Raw genomic sequence first — 17,545 nt, 5'->3', positions numbered from 1 at the left:
AATCTCGTTGTACATCTCCATCAGAGCTCTTGGGTGACCAGGTGCATTGTCAATGAGCAGTAATAATTTGAAAAGAATCTTTTTCTCTGAGCAGTAGGTCTCAACAGTGGTCTTAAAATATTCAATAAACCATGTTGTTGACAGATGTGCTGTCATCCAGGCCTTGTTGTTCCATTTGTAGGGCACAGGCAGAGTAGATTTAGCATAATTCTTAAGGGCCCTAGGATTTTCGGAGTGGTAAATAAACATTGGCTTCAACTTCAAGTTGAAGTCACTGGCTATATTAGCTCCTAAAGAGCGTCAGCCTGTCCTTCGAAGCTTTGAAGGCAGGCATTGACTTCTCCTCTCTAGCTATGAAAGTCCTGAATGACAGCATGTTCCCAATATAAGGCTGTTTCCTCTACATGGAAAATCTGTTGTTTAGTGTAGACACCTTCATTAATGATCTTAGCTAGATCTTCTGGGCCACTTGCTGCAGCTTCTACATCAGCACTTGCAGCTTCACCTTGCACTTTTTCGTTATGGTTATGGCTTCTTTCCTTAAACCTCGTGAACCAACCTCTGCTAGCTTCAAACTTTTCTCCTGTAGCTTCCTACCTTCTCTTAGCCTTCATAGAATTTAAGAGAGTTAGGGCCTTGCCCTGGGTTAGGCATTCACAACTTGGCTAACTGTTGCAAGAGGCCTTGCTTTTGACCTATTTTGGCTTTCAACATGCCTTCCTTACTAAGCTTAATCATATCTAGCTTTTGATTTAAGATGAGAGACATGTGACTCTTCCTTTCACTTGAACACTTGAGGCCAGTGTAAGGTTATTAACTGGCCTAATTTCAATATTGTTGTGTCTTAGAGAATAGGGAGGCCCAAGGAAAGGAAGAGAGATGGGCAGGGTGCGTGGGGGGTGGGAGTGGCTGGCAAGTGAAGCAGTCAGAACACATTAAGTTCACTGTCTTATCTGAGTACAGTTTATGGTGCCCCCAAATAATTATAAGCAAAGATCAGTGATCACAGATCATCATAACAAATAATGAATAGCACCTAATAACAAATAATGAGAAAGTTTGAAATATTGTGAGAATTACCAAAATGTGACACAGACACAAAGTAAGCAAATGCTGTTGGAAAAATGGTGCCAGTAGACTTGCTCAATGCAGGTTTGCCACAAACCTTCAATTTGTAAAAATGAAATATCTGTAAAGGGCAATAAAATAGGTATGCTTGTACTCTCTGCCTGTTAGCTGTACTAAATCTATAAGACTCCAAATGTGATCATCAAAGAGCCCACTGAGTGGCAGGAAGTCTCTCAAAAAGCAGTCCCATAGTTGGTGACTTCATGTACGTCAGGCTTGGTTTGAAAACTCCACTAGTACAAAGAGAATGGCTGAGAAGTTTGTGTTTTAATGACTCCCCCAGAAGCAGAGCTAGAACCTAAGAGATTTTCCAATCCCTTCTGGGCTCCTGGCCTGGGCATCTCCAGACCCTCTGGAGGGCTGCTTAGTTCTCGTCATTAGGATCTCCAGGGATGAGGGGCAGCCTCCTCTTATAGCCCACTTCCCCGTTCTGCTACCCTGTCGTGACACTGTTGCCTTTGTTAGTGTTTACTGAACACCTTCTCTGTGCCAGATCCTTGGGAGACATGAATGAAATACACCCTTGGTCTCAAGACCAGAAGGGCACAGTTGCTATCGTGTGCTAATTAAGTGCACTGACAGATGGATGCCTGGTGCTGTAGGAGCCAGTCCCTCCTGATGACTGATGGAAATCTCTCCTCAGACGCAGGCCCAGTTCACCCTGCTCACTCCTCTGCGGGCAAGGAGAATCAGATGCTCAGTTCCCAACACCATCCACCTACTAAGAAATAGTCACGAGTTATCCATCGGCCTCCCTCTCACAGGATCAACCTCTTCATCGTCAAGAAGGTCACTTCTGGGTGCAGGAGGTGGTAGAAAGCAGCCCACTCCCTGTGCTCCTGCCGGCTGGTTTACAAAGGAGCAGGAGAGCTGCCCTGCCAGGCCATGGCCCAGGGCCCTCCTTTCTGTTACATGCCATTGCAACCCTTAGCAGTCCGTCTCCCAGCTCCCAGAGCAGCCAGGAGGAAAACCAAGCACACTGTTGGCTTTCTAAATACCGCCGTGCTTCCCCCGATGACTCGTACGGGTTTGCATGAGAAGACTTGTTAGAACTATTTGTTCTACAAGGCAGGCCCTCAGATGACCAAAGCCTGGCTCCCTGGGTTGGCCTTAGGGTTAGGGAATCAACTCTTCATACTTGCTACTAACATTAGCCTGTGCAGTTTTACAATTGGTGCTTGGTCTCTGAAGCCTTTTAAGAAGTTTTATTTGAAGACAGTAGTGATGAACCTAATCCCAAATGTAGAGAAAAAAAATGTTTCCTGGGAAATGCCTGAGAATTGCCAGGTGTTTTTATAGAGCCGAGGAAAGAGAGAGGAACAGGGAATGAAGAAAAATAAGAAACAGTAGGAATTTCATACACGTGCTGAGCATGTGATCAAAGACATGGTCACTGTCTTCAGTAGGAAGGGGCAAGTGGGAAATAGACAAGACAAGGCATGAAAACCAGCCACCTGTCTCTCCTCTGCCACTGCTGCCTTCTCCAGGGCCCTTCCCTAGCTTCTGCTCCTGGGGGACGGTCAGAGGCAGGCTCTGAGGATGGGAGACTGATGTACTGTGTGGGATGGGGCCTCGGATCTCCTTGTCCTTATTTTTCAGGCCTGCAACCCTCCCACCCACCTAACTCAGCCTCCACTGTATAGTTGAAGGAACTGGGGCCCAGGGAGTGAGGTGATGTAACCCCTTATCTGACAGCCCATTAGGAGCATGGTGGGGGAAACTCCTACATCTCTGGACACCCAGTTCAGGGTTCTTTCCCTGGGCTGTTTCCACTCCTGAGTTTGGATGAGGTCGAGATGACTGTCATCCCTTTCTTCCAGGGTCCCCATGCCCTGTCAACATAAACATCATGCCAGTCTGGCAAAGCAGTCATGTGCAGGCTTGAGGAAATGTTGTCTTTGTTTCTGGACTTTAAAAGGATATTAAAATGAGAACAGCTTATTGGATTGGAAATTCAATGGACTTGAGTGAAAAGATACGTGAAAATGTTACAAAGCCAGTGGCATCCCTGGGCATGCCACAGCTGAAAACTGAAGTGTTGGGAAAGTAGGACGCTGTTTTTTTGGTTTTTTTTTTTTTGCGGTACGCGGGCCTCTCAGAGTTGTGTGGCCTCTCCCGTTGTGGAGCACAGGCTCCAGACGCGCAGGCTCAGCGGCCATGGCTCACGGGCCCAGCCGCGCCGCAGCATGTGGGATCTTCCCGGACCGGGGCACGAACCCGTGTCCCCTGCATCGGCAGGCGGACTCTCAACCACTGCACCACCAGGGAAGCCCACGACGCTGTTCTTAGTGTGGCTGTTCCCTTCCCTGCCCTCTCTGTTGTCCCTGTAGGCCGCCAGCTCACCGGAACTGAGAGGGCCTCCACGGCCACTGCAGAGGAGACGGACATCGACGCAGTTGAGGCCCCGCTCCCAGGGAATGATGCCCTGGAATTCAGCCGAGGTGTGACTGACCTCGATGCGGTAGGGAAGGAAGGAGGCTCCCACACAGACTCCAAGGTAAGCCGGAGGTGGCCCACCCAGGTGGTCTACACGCGTATCACCTCCCAGAGCAGTCTGTGTCACAGCCTCAGCCACCGTCAGTCACCTCTTAGCCCCTGCTGGGTCACCTTTAGAGTGAGGCACTCCCCAGCATGGTGGTGGTTCCAGAGCATGTTTTACTTCCTTTCAGAGGGGCCTAACTTCTAAAGATTCAGTCCCTGTGTGTTGATGCTAGCCGCTGCTGCGTGTCAGGATGCCACAGAGCTCATTCCTGATGCGCGCCACCCTCCAGGGTCCCATCAGCACTCGGTCCCCTTCTTCTCAGTGGAAGCCCCACCTTTAATGGCACCTTGTCGCTGCACAATACCTGTGCATGGCTAATCCTTGCATGATGTGACATGATCCCCGGGGGCTTAGCTGAAGGAGCCAAGTGAGTTAGGGCTGCCTCTGCCTGCAGCTAGCAGTTGTGTGCCTTTGATGCTCCTGGGGAGGCTGGAGATTGGCCCCTTGGAGGTTAGAAACTGCCAGACCACCTCAGGCATCATCAATTTCAACCTCGTATCTTACGGGTGAGATGATGGACGCCCTCAAGGAGTTCCTGACAGGATCCAGGTTAAGAAACTAAGAACCTCCAACCCAAAGACAAAACAACCCCCCCGCCGCACCCCCCCGCAACAGGAGGAAAATACTGACAAATTGCCCTTCCTGTAGATTCCCTGCCAGTTCCCTGTATCAGGAGTGCCTCTCTTTCCTCACCATGCAATGCCTTTTCTCAAGTGGAAGTCGTTAGGCTAGTTCATCAGAAGGAGAAACCTGTCTAGTTTGAAGGGCAATATGGTTCCAGATTGTCTGCCTGATATCTTCTTTGGTGCCCAATTTGTACTCTGCAACTGGCAAAAGCCCTCTGTCACTGGGTGCTTCCTCTTGCACATCTGAAGAAGGACCAGCAGCAGAGCTGCCAGAAATCAAATTCAACCCTGCGCTTGAATTCTCTGGCTCACAGAAACCATCTTAATAAAGTGTCCAACTACCAGGAGGGAGACAGGAGGGAAGGGAATGGAAACTGCTTTCCCCTTTCAGAGAGAGGATCTCTCCAGACCACTATCTGTGTCCCGACTTTCTTCCCTGGTGGCTCTCACTGTGAGAGGAGGCCGTGCTGGGCTGGAGCACCTCCCTCACGTGTGGCCAGCTCAGGAGAACCCTGCAAAGCCTGGAAGAGGGAGCTCTAAGAACACAACAAAGTGAAGGTAGAAGCCACCTCATAATGGGGTGGTAGGTAGCTATCTTTCATAGAGACAGATCCCTCTAAGTCCAGAACCTCAGGTAGCTCAACAACATGGTATAGTTGGAAGCTATGGGCAAGAGATGGGATTATCTCAGCTGCTTGGTCTCCCATCACATGGCATCAGTAACTCAGGTGTCCAAATAGGGTTTTCTGACTCTGTGGTCCCAGCCCAGGCTGTGAGATCATCATCTCCTCTGTGGGGGTCTGTCCACATTTCCACTGAAGACGTAGCCTTTCCAACTCTTGGTTAAAAGCGGGCCATTTCACCCCACCCTCCTACATGCTGTATGTATTAAAGGCAGAGTGAGGCCCCTAAAGGTGGCGCCTGCCCAGGGTCACGCCGTGTTTCCTCTTCTCCGCCAGGTCTCACCCCGCCCCCAGGAGCCCATGCTGACAGCCTCGCCCAGGATGCTCCTTCCCTCTTCTTCCTCGAAGCCCTCGGGCTTGGGTGCGGGCACGCCGCTGTCCACCCAGCACCAGATGCAGCTCCTCCAGCAGCTCCTCCAGCAGCAGCAGCAACAGACACAAGTGGCTGTGGCCCAGGTTCTCCTCAGCCTCCTCCCTACTTCGCAGGCTCCACTCTCATGGGCTTGACGCGCCTTCCTTAGCGAGGGGCACAGGGCAGGTTTACAACCTAGCGAGCTATGAGGGATGGCTCCCGCTGTTGGGTTGTTGCTTGTTGAGGAATGGGGGCGGCAGGGAGGGGAGAGATGGGGGACACGGTTGAAATGGGAAGAAGCGTCTTGGCTTCCCGTGTACCCCCTGCTCTGAGTTGGGCTTGGCTGGCTTGGCTGGATGTTGTTGGATAATGATTTGAACTTACTAAGGAACAAGATGCACATAATTTCACCCTTCCTTTCCTACCTGCATTTGCTGGTGTTTGGGGTGGGATGGGATGCCTCTGGAGTCAGGACAGATGTGGCTTTGTGATACCACTCTTAAAAGAGTTGAAAGTATGAATTTGTCCCAAACACCCTTGCAGAAGCTACCACCCTGGAAACCTTGTCCATAGGGATTTCCATGCCTCTGTTAGTCACCTACGCATTCCAGGAAGGATTTTTTTTTTTTTCAAGATTTCTCCAAGCAGAATTTGATACCATACTGGCCTGGAGTTCATTATATTGGGATTTAACTTACAGGAACTTAGGCATAGTATTCGAGCCATAATGAGAAGACTTGGCTTAGATTTCAGGAGCCAAGTGCTGTTTGAGCCCTGAAGACGTGTTGTGCTGCTGCTGCTTTATAAAGGAGGGGTGAGCTGATTTCCCTGCTGCTTTTAGCAGGGATCCCTTTCGCTTGCTTTCTGTGGAGGGCATGGTAGTCCACATCTTCCTTGGAACTTGTGAGTCCGAGCTTCATCTTCTCTACGGGCAATCGGGGAATAGTGAAGACACAGTCATTTGTACCATTTACAGGCTGAATCCTGTGGTAAGAGTCAGCCAGGGTGAGGACCTGGGTGGGTAGATGAAGACAGTGAGGAGGAGGGTGGGGTCTTCAGGGTTTGGAGAGTTGTTGAGAGATCGGGAAAGGCCGCTCTATGCATCGACATTCTACATCTGGTCAACCAGGCTGGCCTTCTGCGTTCTTGAATGAGAACACGAAGACTTCTCTAGGGAGCTCTTATCAATCCTCATCGTTTCTTCTCCTTACTCTTCTCATGACCCTTGCGTGGAGTGAATCACCCAGGCGGAGCCGTCCTTTCCAACGCATACCCCTTGAGGAAGCATCCAGCAGCCTAACCAAAATGATGCAATGACTTGGGTCTTGAAAAGACCTTCTTTGTAACAGTCTCACCCTGACCTGGGCCTGAGGCCCAGCCTCATGGGTGCCTTTTGCAGCCAGGTTTCAAGAGAGTAAAATCAGTAGGGCACTGCTTCCAAGGGATTTGAACCTTTTTAAAAATCCAGACCATGAACCCAAAAGGATGTGTGCTAATTCTAGGAGGATTCGCAGGTGTTCCCAAAACAGCAACAAAGAGGAGGAATGTCATTAATGGCTTCTTATATTTGGGGGAAAAATCATTGCCCTCTGTCAGATAACACAGTTCATCCCCTCTAGTTACTAACGGAGTGGCTGTCCCGAGAATCCCCTCCTCCAGGTGTGATGGCTGACAGGAGCAGCAAGCCGGCGTGCTGCAGCACAGGGCCGTTCAGCAACTCATGTCATTTCCAAAGTTTCCCATTAAATATAAATCCATCCTCCAACCGTGATATTTTTCTCCTTCAGCATATCCATTGCCAAGCAGTTATTATTTATCTAAGAATGGGCTTGAGGCATATTCATGATGAATATTATCCGAGAGGCATTTGAAGGTGAACTCACTGCTTCATACTAAAGAGAAACTATTTGCAAATGTATAGTCTGCCCAAGAAGAAGAGTATTGTGGCAGTTAACAACGTACTCGGCAAAGCCACAAGACCTGTAAGTCTCCCACAGTCAGGATGAAACCCTAAGAGTGGTTCTCTGGCCCAGAATCAAGCATGTGTCTCAAGCAGACATCACTGCCCTGGCCCTATTTTAATTGCCTCTGTCCTTGAAGACAGTGAAGCTAGGAGAGGGGAAGAGCATGGTGCTTGCAGTTCACTTGATGAGCCTCTCTCAGTTCCAGCCACTTCCACAGGCTGGACACCCTCAGCCTCTCCTGCACTTGGAATCTGTTGATTATAGTTGGTGGTGTCCTGGTTGAGTCTCAGTTCAGGAAGTGACATGATTGAAAGGCCACCAGAGTGCATCAGTATCCCACATGGATGAAATGACTTGGGGTAGGGTCGTAGACTTCTAAAATCTTCAGGTCAGACAGTACCTTGAGGTCTTCAGAGAGCTTGTGGAGCAGACTCCTCTGCCCTTCTCTGCCTTCTTCATAAGCAGTCTCTTCAGTTTGCACCTTCCTTTGCTGCCCGGGAACGAAGCAGCTGTATTATTGTAACCTCTCAACTGGCTTTCAGCTCCCCTGTCCCCCAGACCGATTCAGTCCTAAACCAGCCTTCAGCTACAGGTTTCTCTGTGTGTTCCTCTCCCACTCTCTTTGTAGCATTTGATCCAAGGGCTTTTTATTAGTATCCATATCTTTGGGTATAAATGATATAAGATATATAGGTGGACTAATAGATAGGTCTTCTTGACATCTTTCATGCATTTAAAATATATCAAATCTGGCATACTTGGTTTCTCTGCACAGTGTCCAGTATGAGGTCAGCTTTTACTTGTTCTGTCAGACTCTACTGCCATCAAACTGCAAGGTTTCTTTCTTCGTTAAACTACCAGCAGTCCTCAGAATTCCAGTGGGTAATACTGTGATCTCAGCACTTCAGTGGGAACATATTTTCCTTTGCTCCGGGGGCATCCAAGTCCTCCTATGTGGCTCCTGAGAAGAGCTAAGGATAAAGACAGTTTCTTGCAAACAGGTGCACTCTTGGGGTCCCTTGTTGCATGATTTATGCCCATCTCCCCCATTTATTCTCACAGGCCAGTCTGGTTCTATTGTTATCATTGGGACTAGGCTTAGATCTCCTTCACAGCATTCTGATTTGGTCTGACCTCAAGATCTCTCCCAGCCTCTCCCTAAATTGGTTCAGAGCTGGCCTAGAAAGGGCCTGTCCTGGCCTTAAAGGTATCCAGGCAAAGGTGTCGCTCAGCTGCCTCTTAAGCATTTCTAGATTAGATATCAGTGTGTAAATAGTGAACCCCAAGCCCTTTGGACCACTTTCCCGACCCAGCATGAGGCTTGCCTGGCTGCACTAGCTTCCTGCTTTTAGATGGACCAGAAGTTCAAGGGTGCGAAAGAGAGTATAGCCAAGCCTTGAACCAAAGCTGGGATGTAGCTGGTGCCCGCATGGCCACGGGCTGGGCCCACATAGTTCCAGAATTGATCCAGGTGCTGTGGCTGACTGGCAACGGTTAAGTGGGCCAGGCTCCTTCACAGTTTGCCAGTTCCTGGCCTAGCTCATGGGGAAAATGTTATACTGCAGCTCAGTATTGCTATTTAAAGATTTCTCCTCTACCTGCTGCTACTTGCACTTGTTCTGAGACAAGTGATTGGTTACTTATGCTTCGCAATTGTGTATGCCGTAGTTAGAGGAACAGCGCTAAAAACCCTCCACACCCCGCCGAGGCCCTAGATTTAGCATCTGGCCTTGTGGCTTCCCCCAGTCCCCAGCGCCCTGGGTGCACTGCCCAGGTCCCTGCCTTGTGCATGCTGAGACAGCGCTGCCTGCCTCCGCTTGTGTGTCCGGTGTGTGTGTGGGCAAATCGCTCTGGTTCTCTCCACTGCCATTTCCATGTGCCTGCCGCTCCCTAACTTCAGCCTGGGCCTGCCCCCACTTCTCGCGGAGGAGCTGGAGTCCAGGCAAGTAGGCTGGAGAGCCAGTGGGCAGTGGTCTGGTGTTGCTGGGTGGATTGAGGGTGGGTATCTGAGTTTTGGGACGTGGCACGGAGCTGGAGGGCACAGGGTCGAACTTATGCTTGTAGTGCTGCGGCAGGAATGCAGAACCGGACACCGCCCTCCAGGCGTGGCCCTCCCGCGGACTTAGAGTGTGACCAGAATAAGTCATTGCCAAAGACCACACAGCTCTGGAAAGGCCAAGCTAACGCCTACCTTTTCAGAAATTGATATGGCCTACCCTTGCGAAAGGTGTCTGATGCTTTAAGAGTGTGCTGAGTACAAATGAGTCCCACCTGGTAGGGAAGAGGCGGTATTATCTGCTCCTGTGGTGCCATGGAGGAAGCGAGCACACAGCTGTAGCTGACCGCCCAAGCCAAGGCTGAAAATAATGCTGCCTCATTTTGGTGCTTCAGGGCCAGGCCCACATATGCAAAACACAGGGACTATTAAATTGCCTCAAATTTAAAGGAAGTCTTGGCTGTTTTGTCCCAGCTTGGCCTGGTCTGGGTTCTCCTGTGGTGTGCAGGCTGCTGCAGCGACAGGTCGGAGCCTTATGCCTGCTGCCAGTTTTGACGGCTGCAGGAGCAGAAGGGCTCTTTAGCGCTGGGTTTAGGCAGCGGCAGCCGTGTGTGCTTTCTCATTCCCAGGGTTTGAAAATGCCTGAAATGTTATAAGTACGTTTGCAAAGCTAAAATTCTCATTTAGTCTGGCACGAGGAGGACTCAAACACAGCATTTTTCATGGTGCTGAGTGCCAGTGGATTTGTGATGAAAGCATTTGATGCCAGGGTCGTCTTTTATGTACTGATGGTACCTCCACCACTGGAATGGTTACCTGCAAAAGAAACTTCCAATTTTTTTTTTCCCTGGCTTCTGCAGGAGGGAATTCCTCTTTTGTTCCCAGCCCTAATTCTCTGACTTCCCAGTGGAAATCTAGAGATGTTCTTCAGTGAGCCTTTAATGAATGGCCCCTGGTACTGACCACTACATACACCTGGATGTGAAATCACAGACTGTCCGAGCCTCTAGCCAACCCTCTCAGTTGAAAGATGGAGAAAGTAAGGTCCAAGTAGAAGTGAATTACCTGCAGTTGCATAGGGAGTCACCAACAGACTCAAGTGTTCCAGCTTCTGTTGGGATGTTCAGATGTAGGGTTCAGGCGCCTGAGTCTGTAGCATGTGTGTGCAGGGAAACCTCCAGAGATGCCAGTTCGTGGTAGGCAGGGTTCTCCACTTTCTCTGTTTACATGCATTGAAAGTTTTGTTGCACATTTATGCCTAATGTTTCTGTTTTGTTCCAAAGAAAATAGAAAATGAATAATTAACAATTCTGTCTGCTCGGTACATTCCTTTCAATGATACTCTTAGTTGGAGTAAGTTACATTACTTGCAGATAGAAGGTTAAGGTTGGCCTTTCCTCTGGGGGCCCTTCTGGGGGTGGGCTTCCCACAGCAACTGTCCTGTTTCTCAGAAGCAACAGGATCTTGGGAACTCTCGGGTGAACTACCTCCATGCCTCAGTTTCCGAGGAAGATAGAGGCTTAATAGCCATCCACCATCTGATATTCCAGATTGAAATATTATTGCCACTCTTTTCTCTGTTCTCACCCTTCTCTAGATCTCTCTTTTGATTATCTGAGGCAACAAATGGGGCTGATTTCTGGACCAAAATATCAGTTCTGTCCTTAGCAGCACCTGGTGGAGGACAGATTTACTTTAGATTCCTTAGGCATCCTCCCCACCGCCCCCCCCCCGAGGGAAAGATGGCCTCACCTTGGGAGCCACTAATGGAAAGTGGCAACTAATCTCATTAGTGGCCCCACTTAGAAGCAGAGCCAACTGCAGGATCAGGTCCTTAAATCCGGGCAGCGGGGGAAGCAGCCCCTGCATCCAACAGTATGATCTCCGAGTGCTGGCTGCTGGGAGGGCAGACACTGGGCTGGCAGGACCCTGGGTCAGGCTTGGCCAGACGGTGGGGTGGACAGGGTCTTTTACTCCCTGATAGAACGTGAATCTCTTTGGAGCAGATTGCTCTTCAGAAATCTAGAGCATTTGTTGTCCGAGCCAGAGAATTGGCTTTTCCAGTTCCTTCCTTCTCTCTCCTCCGCTCCGGGTTCCAGCTCTCCCACCCTGCTCATCCCGACCCTGTGTCTTTATCCACACCATGTTTTCCGTTCAAGAAAACCCTCTTTCCCACAGGCTGCCTTGGTCCAGGCCACCAAATTCATCAGCTCTGCTTATTCAGGGACCTTCAGAAACCCTCCTAGAGACCCCTCTATCCACTTCTTAGCAGAAAAATCACATATGTGTAAATATTGTCATCGTCTCGTGACTCAGTTTCTTCAAACCAGGGTCCTGACAGAATCACCCCACCTCTCCTCCCACTGAATTGTATCCCCACACCCAGATTGCACCCGAAGAGCAGACCCTACTGGGCCCTGAGCATTCGGGGTATGCCATTGCCAGTTGCTCTACAGAGAGAAGGCGAGAGCTGTTGAGGGTCCCCCTCTTCTCATAGAGGGCGTCTCTGTAAAGCTGTTTATCTCAGCCCTGCCGGGGTTGCTGGATGAGGCCCTGTTATTAGTCAGTCAGCAAACGTTTGACATTTGCCAGGTATGAAGCATGCTCCCAGGCGCCCTGGGAAATAAAAAGGGAATGGAAGGTCAGGGAAGGAAGCTGACACCCACCCACAGATGTGGAAACACAGACCATTACAGCCATTTCACTGACTTAGAAAGGGCATGTGTAGGGCTTCCTATTTCTCACGGTATTTGGATGCGAGGAAGGGGAGAGGGAAGATTGCAGGGGGTTTACTGTGACACTGTTCTTAGCTAGTGGGTCAGTATATCAGTTTTTGGTTTCGTTTTTTAAAAGACAAGATAAGAAAAACGTACCTGCCTCAGCACAGCAGTAATATGTTAGCTGTCAAAGGAGTTCCGACAGGGATGGAGCAGGGGGCAGGGTCTGGGGCCCAACTCTTTCCTACCTTTGGCCCGTGGTGTGGGGCTCTGAGTTGTACATGAGTGACACATCATGGCCCTCACTCAGGACAGAGAGAGATCCAGCGAGCAGCTTCTTTCGGCTTCTCCTCTGAATTGCAAACCCGGGTGCCCATTTTGCCCGGGGAAGGGCTTCTTTGTCTTGAATTGAACCTGGAAGGTGTCTCTGGTCCTGGCCGTCCACCAGTGACTCGCATTTGCATTCACGTGCCTCTCTTCTCTCTGTCCTGTCTTCTCGCTGTCTTCTCTGCCTCCTCCTCCCCTGCAGGTTCACTTGCTGAAGGACCAGCTGGCTGCTGAGGCTGCGGCGCGGCTGGAGGCCCAGGCTCGCGTGCACCAGCTCCTGCTACAGAACAAGGACATGCTTCAGCACATCTCTCTGCTGGTGAAGCAGGTGCAGGAGCTGGAGCTGAAGCTGTCGGGACAGAACGCCAGTAAGCCAGGGCCCTGCCCAGCCTCACCTCCATGTGGAAGCTCTGGAACCACATGTTCTCTTCCCTAAAGCTTTTTGGTGGTGCTTTATTGGACCCCTGACCTGACCTAGTATCCCAGCAGAAAACAAAGGCAGCTCTGTTTGTCCCATCCGTACATTTCATGGAATTACAAAAGGGCAGGGCCAGAGAGGGCCTTGGCTGCCTTCTAGCCCAGTGCCCAGACTTGACCTTGAAAGTCCCCGGGAGTCACGACCACATGTTCACCCAGCCTCTCCTCGATTGGGGCCCGGGCTCTTTACACGTAAGGCAGGGCTGCCCGTTTCTTTCTCAGAGGGCTTTTCCAGTCGAAACACACTGAGCACCTGTTGTGAATCGTGCTCTCTGTGAGCTCTGCAGGAGACATCGAACTGTTTAGTAGTTTACTCTCCCTGTACTATTTCACAACTCGGCAGCATAGAAAAGGCTGGCAGCAGTCCGTCTATTTAATGGATAAGGCAGAGGAGTAACTGTGGCCAGCTAGCTCTGCTGGTTAGTGGCAGAGGTTGCCTGGCTCCCAGCCTGAGATGCCTGCCTCTACGCCCAGCCACCCCCAGGCTGCACTGAGAAGTACTAGAAGACAGTGTGTCTCCATGCCTTCCTCCTGAGCTTGTCTCTGGGTTGTCTGCTGCTCTGAGTGTACACTGGCTGTGGACCGATATCCATTGATCATATACATAATCTCATTTAATCCCTATAGTGGTAGGTGGTGGTGTGCCCATTTTACAGACGAGGAAATGGACTCAGGTTAAGTAACCAGCCCACAGTTTCAGGACTAGCAAAGTGTGGAGCCAAGATTCAAACCCAGGTCTAATGCTTTCCCTGTTATACCAGTAGTTCTCCCAAACTATCCCGTGAGCTTTTTAAAAGATGGAGATTCCCAGATCCAACCCACAGAGGTTCTGCATTGGTAGATCTGGGGCAGGGCTGATAACTCTGTGTTTTTAAAGTGGCCCAAAAGTTATGGATGGGGAACCACTGTACTTCACCACTCTGAAAGCCTCTCTGGATTTTTATTTTTGTTTATCACGGCCCTGTTGTATTCTAATTAATGCCAGTTTACAAGGTTGCACCAAGTGTTACTACATGCTTTTAAGGTAGCTCTTCAGTTTGTAGCTTTTTCCTACCACACACCCCATTCAAGGCATCCAGGGCCTCACCAGCTGATCATGTGTTTGTCGTTGCCCTGACTTTACCACCTCCCCTGAGCTCCTCCCCTTCAGCCTGGCTTGTCTGTGCTGTGTGGGGTGGAAGGAAGGGCTGAAGAGCCCCTGTGAGGGTTCGCTCAACTGGCCAGGGACCTGGGTGGGCCAGCGGTGGCTTTCAGACCAACCACCTTGCTAATGTCGCCCCTCCCCCTCTTCTCCCCCCCCACCCCATTCCAGTGGGCTCCCAGGATAGCTTGCTGGAGATCACCTTCCGCTCTGGAGCTCTTCCCGTGCTCTGTGACCCCACGACCCCGAAGCCAGAGGACCTGCACTCGCCGCCCCTGGGCGCGGGCTTGGCCGACTTCGCCCACCCAGTGGGCAGCCCCTTAGGTAGGCGCGACTGCTTGGTGAAGCTGGAGTGCTTCCGCTTTCTCCCGCCCGAGGACACCCCGCCCCCTGCTCAGGGTGAGCCGCTGCTGGGCAGCCTGGAGCTCATCAAGTTCCGAGAGTCAGGCATCGCGTCGGAGTACGAATCCAACACGGACGAGAGCGAGGAACGTGACTCGTGGTCCCGGGAGGAGCTGCCCCGCCTGCGGAACGTCCTGCAGAGGCAGGAGCTGGGCGACAGCCTGGACGATGAGATCGCCGTGTAGGTGCCGTGGTGCTAGCAGGCGGAGGCCGTGGCCGAGGTGTGGAGGGCCAAGTCTGGTTGCTGCCCGGGTAGGGGCTGCCGGCGCATGCGCACTGCTGAGGATACCCAGGGGCCCCGAAGCGTTTACAGTTTCAGAAAAGGATTAGGGTTTCGCTTTGGAGGGTCAAGTGGGGAAGACATTGGATTCCCAGAAGTGAATCAGGTCCTCCCTCCTGCTTGTGACTCCTGGGTGGGCGGTGGTTGGGCAAGGGGCCTCTCAGAGCCCATGGCTTGGGAGAGGGTCCCTCTTGAGGACCACCAGGCTGCTGAAGGACCTGCTCCCTGCCCGCTGCATCATCAGGCTCCCCTGCTCTGTCGTGTGATGCCCCCTCGCAACCCCCCCCCCCACTTCTGTGGTCCCGACTATGAAGGGAAGCCATCGGTACCTTCTCAGGTACTTTGTGTTTGGATATCAGGATGCTACCAGTTGCCTAACTCTCCCCTGACCTTCGTGGGAGGAATTCCTTCTCTAGGCCTTTGCAAAGATTGTAGAGGTCGAACGCTCTAGGCTGAAAGACAGGATAGTCCTTTCAGTGTGAACGTGGAATTGGGATGTGTCACATTGCAGGGATAAGCTTTCAGATGAATTGGATCCAATCATTTTCTCTAGGTGGGCTTCAGGTGGTGTTACTGAGGGAGACTGGGAGTTTACTGTCATTGCCGTGAAAGCCCGTGGGGAGGACAACCTCTTGCCTGCCCCAGATCACTTAGGTCTGATTCCTCAATGCGGATGCCCTGCCCACCTCCTGCCTGCAAGTCCAGCTCATCCACATGGAGGCTGGAAAGCTGCCCTCTCTCCCCTGTGTCCTGCCTCAGGGGCTGTGCCAGCTGAAGCTTTTGTAGCACTCTTGCCTCTATAAAAGCCTCAGAGATCTGGAGCCCCCTGCCTTACCTCTCAACCTGTCCCTTGCACTGGGCAGTAGTGGTCAGTTTTTACTGCAAAAAAAAAAAAAAAAAAAGCAAACATAGACTGGTAGCTGAGACCGCTCAAGTCCACTCTTCAGAATCACTGCCACTTAAGTCAGAGACGATAGTCACTTTGCCCTTGACCTGTCTCCCTGTGGGTGCATGCCTCGAGCACACCTGTAAAAAGTGCCAGGTGCAATTCTCTTCTACCATTTAGGCCTAGAGATTACCACCTGGTACAGTGAGCTGATTGGGGCAGGGAGGGCTAGCTTACTTGTCCTTGGTTCCAATAAGGCCCTAAGTGGCTGTTAACAGATTTAAAGGTGCCTAAAGAGAGAGCTGAGATATGCTAGTGCCAAGTGTTGGGGAAATAAGTCTTTATCTTGGACAGCAAACCACAGACCCAGACTGCAGTATTATTGGGGGATCAATCGGTAAGGATGTGGTCGCAAAACTGAGTTCTTCAAGCCTAACTTGGCTTTATAAAATAGAGAAATGGAAGTGCAGATCTTTTCTTATAGCTACAGTTGGATTTCTTCTAGACCAGAAAGTCCAAATTAAGGAAATAAATGTAGCTTTGTGTTAGCCTTCCTTGGTGCACGAGGGTGTCCGTGGAATGGGACGGGTGTGTGTGTGTGTGCATGTGTGTACACGTGTGCTGGCATTGACACACACGTGTGAAGGAAGGTGTATATGTGTGCATAGGCTTGTGAGAAGTGACCAGAGAGAAGAGAATGGGAATCTCCAGGGTGTTTGAATCAACAGTAGATTTGTGTTCTTTCCTAATGTGCATTTGGTTGGAGAGAGTTGGTCCTGTTTTTGTTACGCTTTCTAATTAATCATTGGTAGTAGGTCCAGATACACAAGGGAAGGAAGAACCATGAAATCAAAGGAGAGAGGTTAGGAGTCTGGTTTGGCTGAGCCTCTCTAGCTAGCTTACAAAATCCTACCCGGGCTTCCTTGAGTGTGGGACCTCTTAGCTCATTAGAATTTGGGGTGTTCAGGGGAATGGAAGGTCTGGCTTCTCCAGGCCCACTGCCTGCAAGCAGGGGCTGAGGACAAAGCCAGAGGCCAGTGGATTAGGTGTGTGGAATGTGGTAGGAGAAGGCTTCTTTGGGTTGGGGAGAAGAGTGCGTGGGGGGGATAGTTTCTAAAAGGGTCTTGAAAACCTTGCCAAGGGAAGGAAGAAAGGAGACGGTGGACAGATTGAAGAATTGGAGAGACTAGTTCTATGTACCGCTGACTTGGGACCCATTTAAGACCCTTGCCCTCGGGGTGCCCCACAGTGGTTTCCACCCACCTCGGCCCCATTCTTTCCCCAGTTCAGGCCCTCCCTGGAGCACTGGTTTGTGTGTTGGCATCCTCCTCAGTGTGACCCACACCAGTGCGCACTAGGTGTGTTGGAGGTGAAGGAGACAAAGGACAGATCTAGGGGCCTTGAAGGGTCACCAGCCACTGGGCAGGAAAGGGAATGTTGCAGACCTGATCTCCGAGCAATGTCACCCTGTCCTCCTGTCTCCTTGCTTCTTGCTCTGCTAACTCAACTCCTGCCGCCCTCTTTTTCATCCTTTTCCTCTGCCCTGTATGGAGGCCAAGTGGACACCAGGGGCGCCTCCCTTACTGTACCTGCCCCAGCCTTTCCTGGGTGCCAGCAGACTCTTGGGTACACAAGGCTCCCACAGTTGCAGAGCCAGGAAAGAACTCTGCACAGGATGGACTGTATATTGGGACTGAAAATCATATTCCTGCTTATACCAATGCTGTCTATAAAGCCTCTTCATAGCCTCACTTCTCTCAACTCTCATTTAGGGGTTGTATTCCTTTTATGTTCTCTTTGCCTGACTGCTTTCTCCCACTTTGCCCCCTCCCCCTGAGCCCTCTACTTCCTAAAACTGTGTAGCATTAACTCTGTTGGATCAACTCTCTGGGAAAAGATTCTGTTCATGTAAGTGCACTTACTCCCTGGATGTTGTCACTAGTCTAGTGGCTTTTGCTAAATAAACCTTTCTTGTTTCTAAAAGCTTTTCCATTGTCTTTTCTTGCCTTTTCTCTTCTACCTGC

At 50.7% G+C, this 17,545-nt stretch overlaps 1 protein-coding gene across 8 annotated transcripts in view; it reads left to right on the top strand.

Annotated features, from left to right (window-relative positions):
* LOC308611757 (carboxyl-terminal PDZ ligand of neuronal nitric oxide synthase protein) overlaps positions 1-17,545 on the top strand; it is a 310,501-nt gene that overhangs the window by 276,657 nt on the left and 16,299 nt on the right. For 6 of the 8 annotated variants that reach the window (XM_081223785.1, XM_081223784.1, XM_081223783.1 and 3 more), the window contains 4 exons: positions 3,459-3,625; positions 5,256-5,435; positions 12,538-12,703; positions 14,125-14,277. In XM_081223785.1, the coding sequence (XP_081079911.1) occupies positions 3,459-3,625; positions 5,256-5,435; positions 12,538-12,703; positions 14,125-14,277 (666 nt within the window). Of the gene's footprint in view, positions 1-3,458; positions 3,626-5,255; positions 5,436-12,537; positions 12,704-14,124; positions 15,048-17,545 lie in introns of those variants that run through there. The other 2 variants (XM_081223789.1, XM_081223790.1) reach the window with 2 other exon arrangements.

Source organism: Mesoplodon bidens (assembly GCF_964165515.1).
Source record: "Mesoplodon bidens genome assembly, chromosome: 2".
Lineage (NCBI taxonomy): Eukaryota > Metazoa > Chordata > Mammalia > Artiodactyla > Ziphiidae > Mesoplodon > Mesoplodon bidens.
Note: the sequence above shows the minus strand (reverse complement) of the source record. Positions and strands in the feature narration are given on the sequence as shown.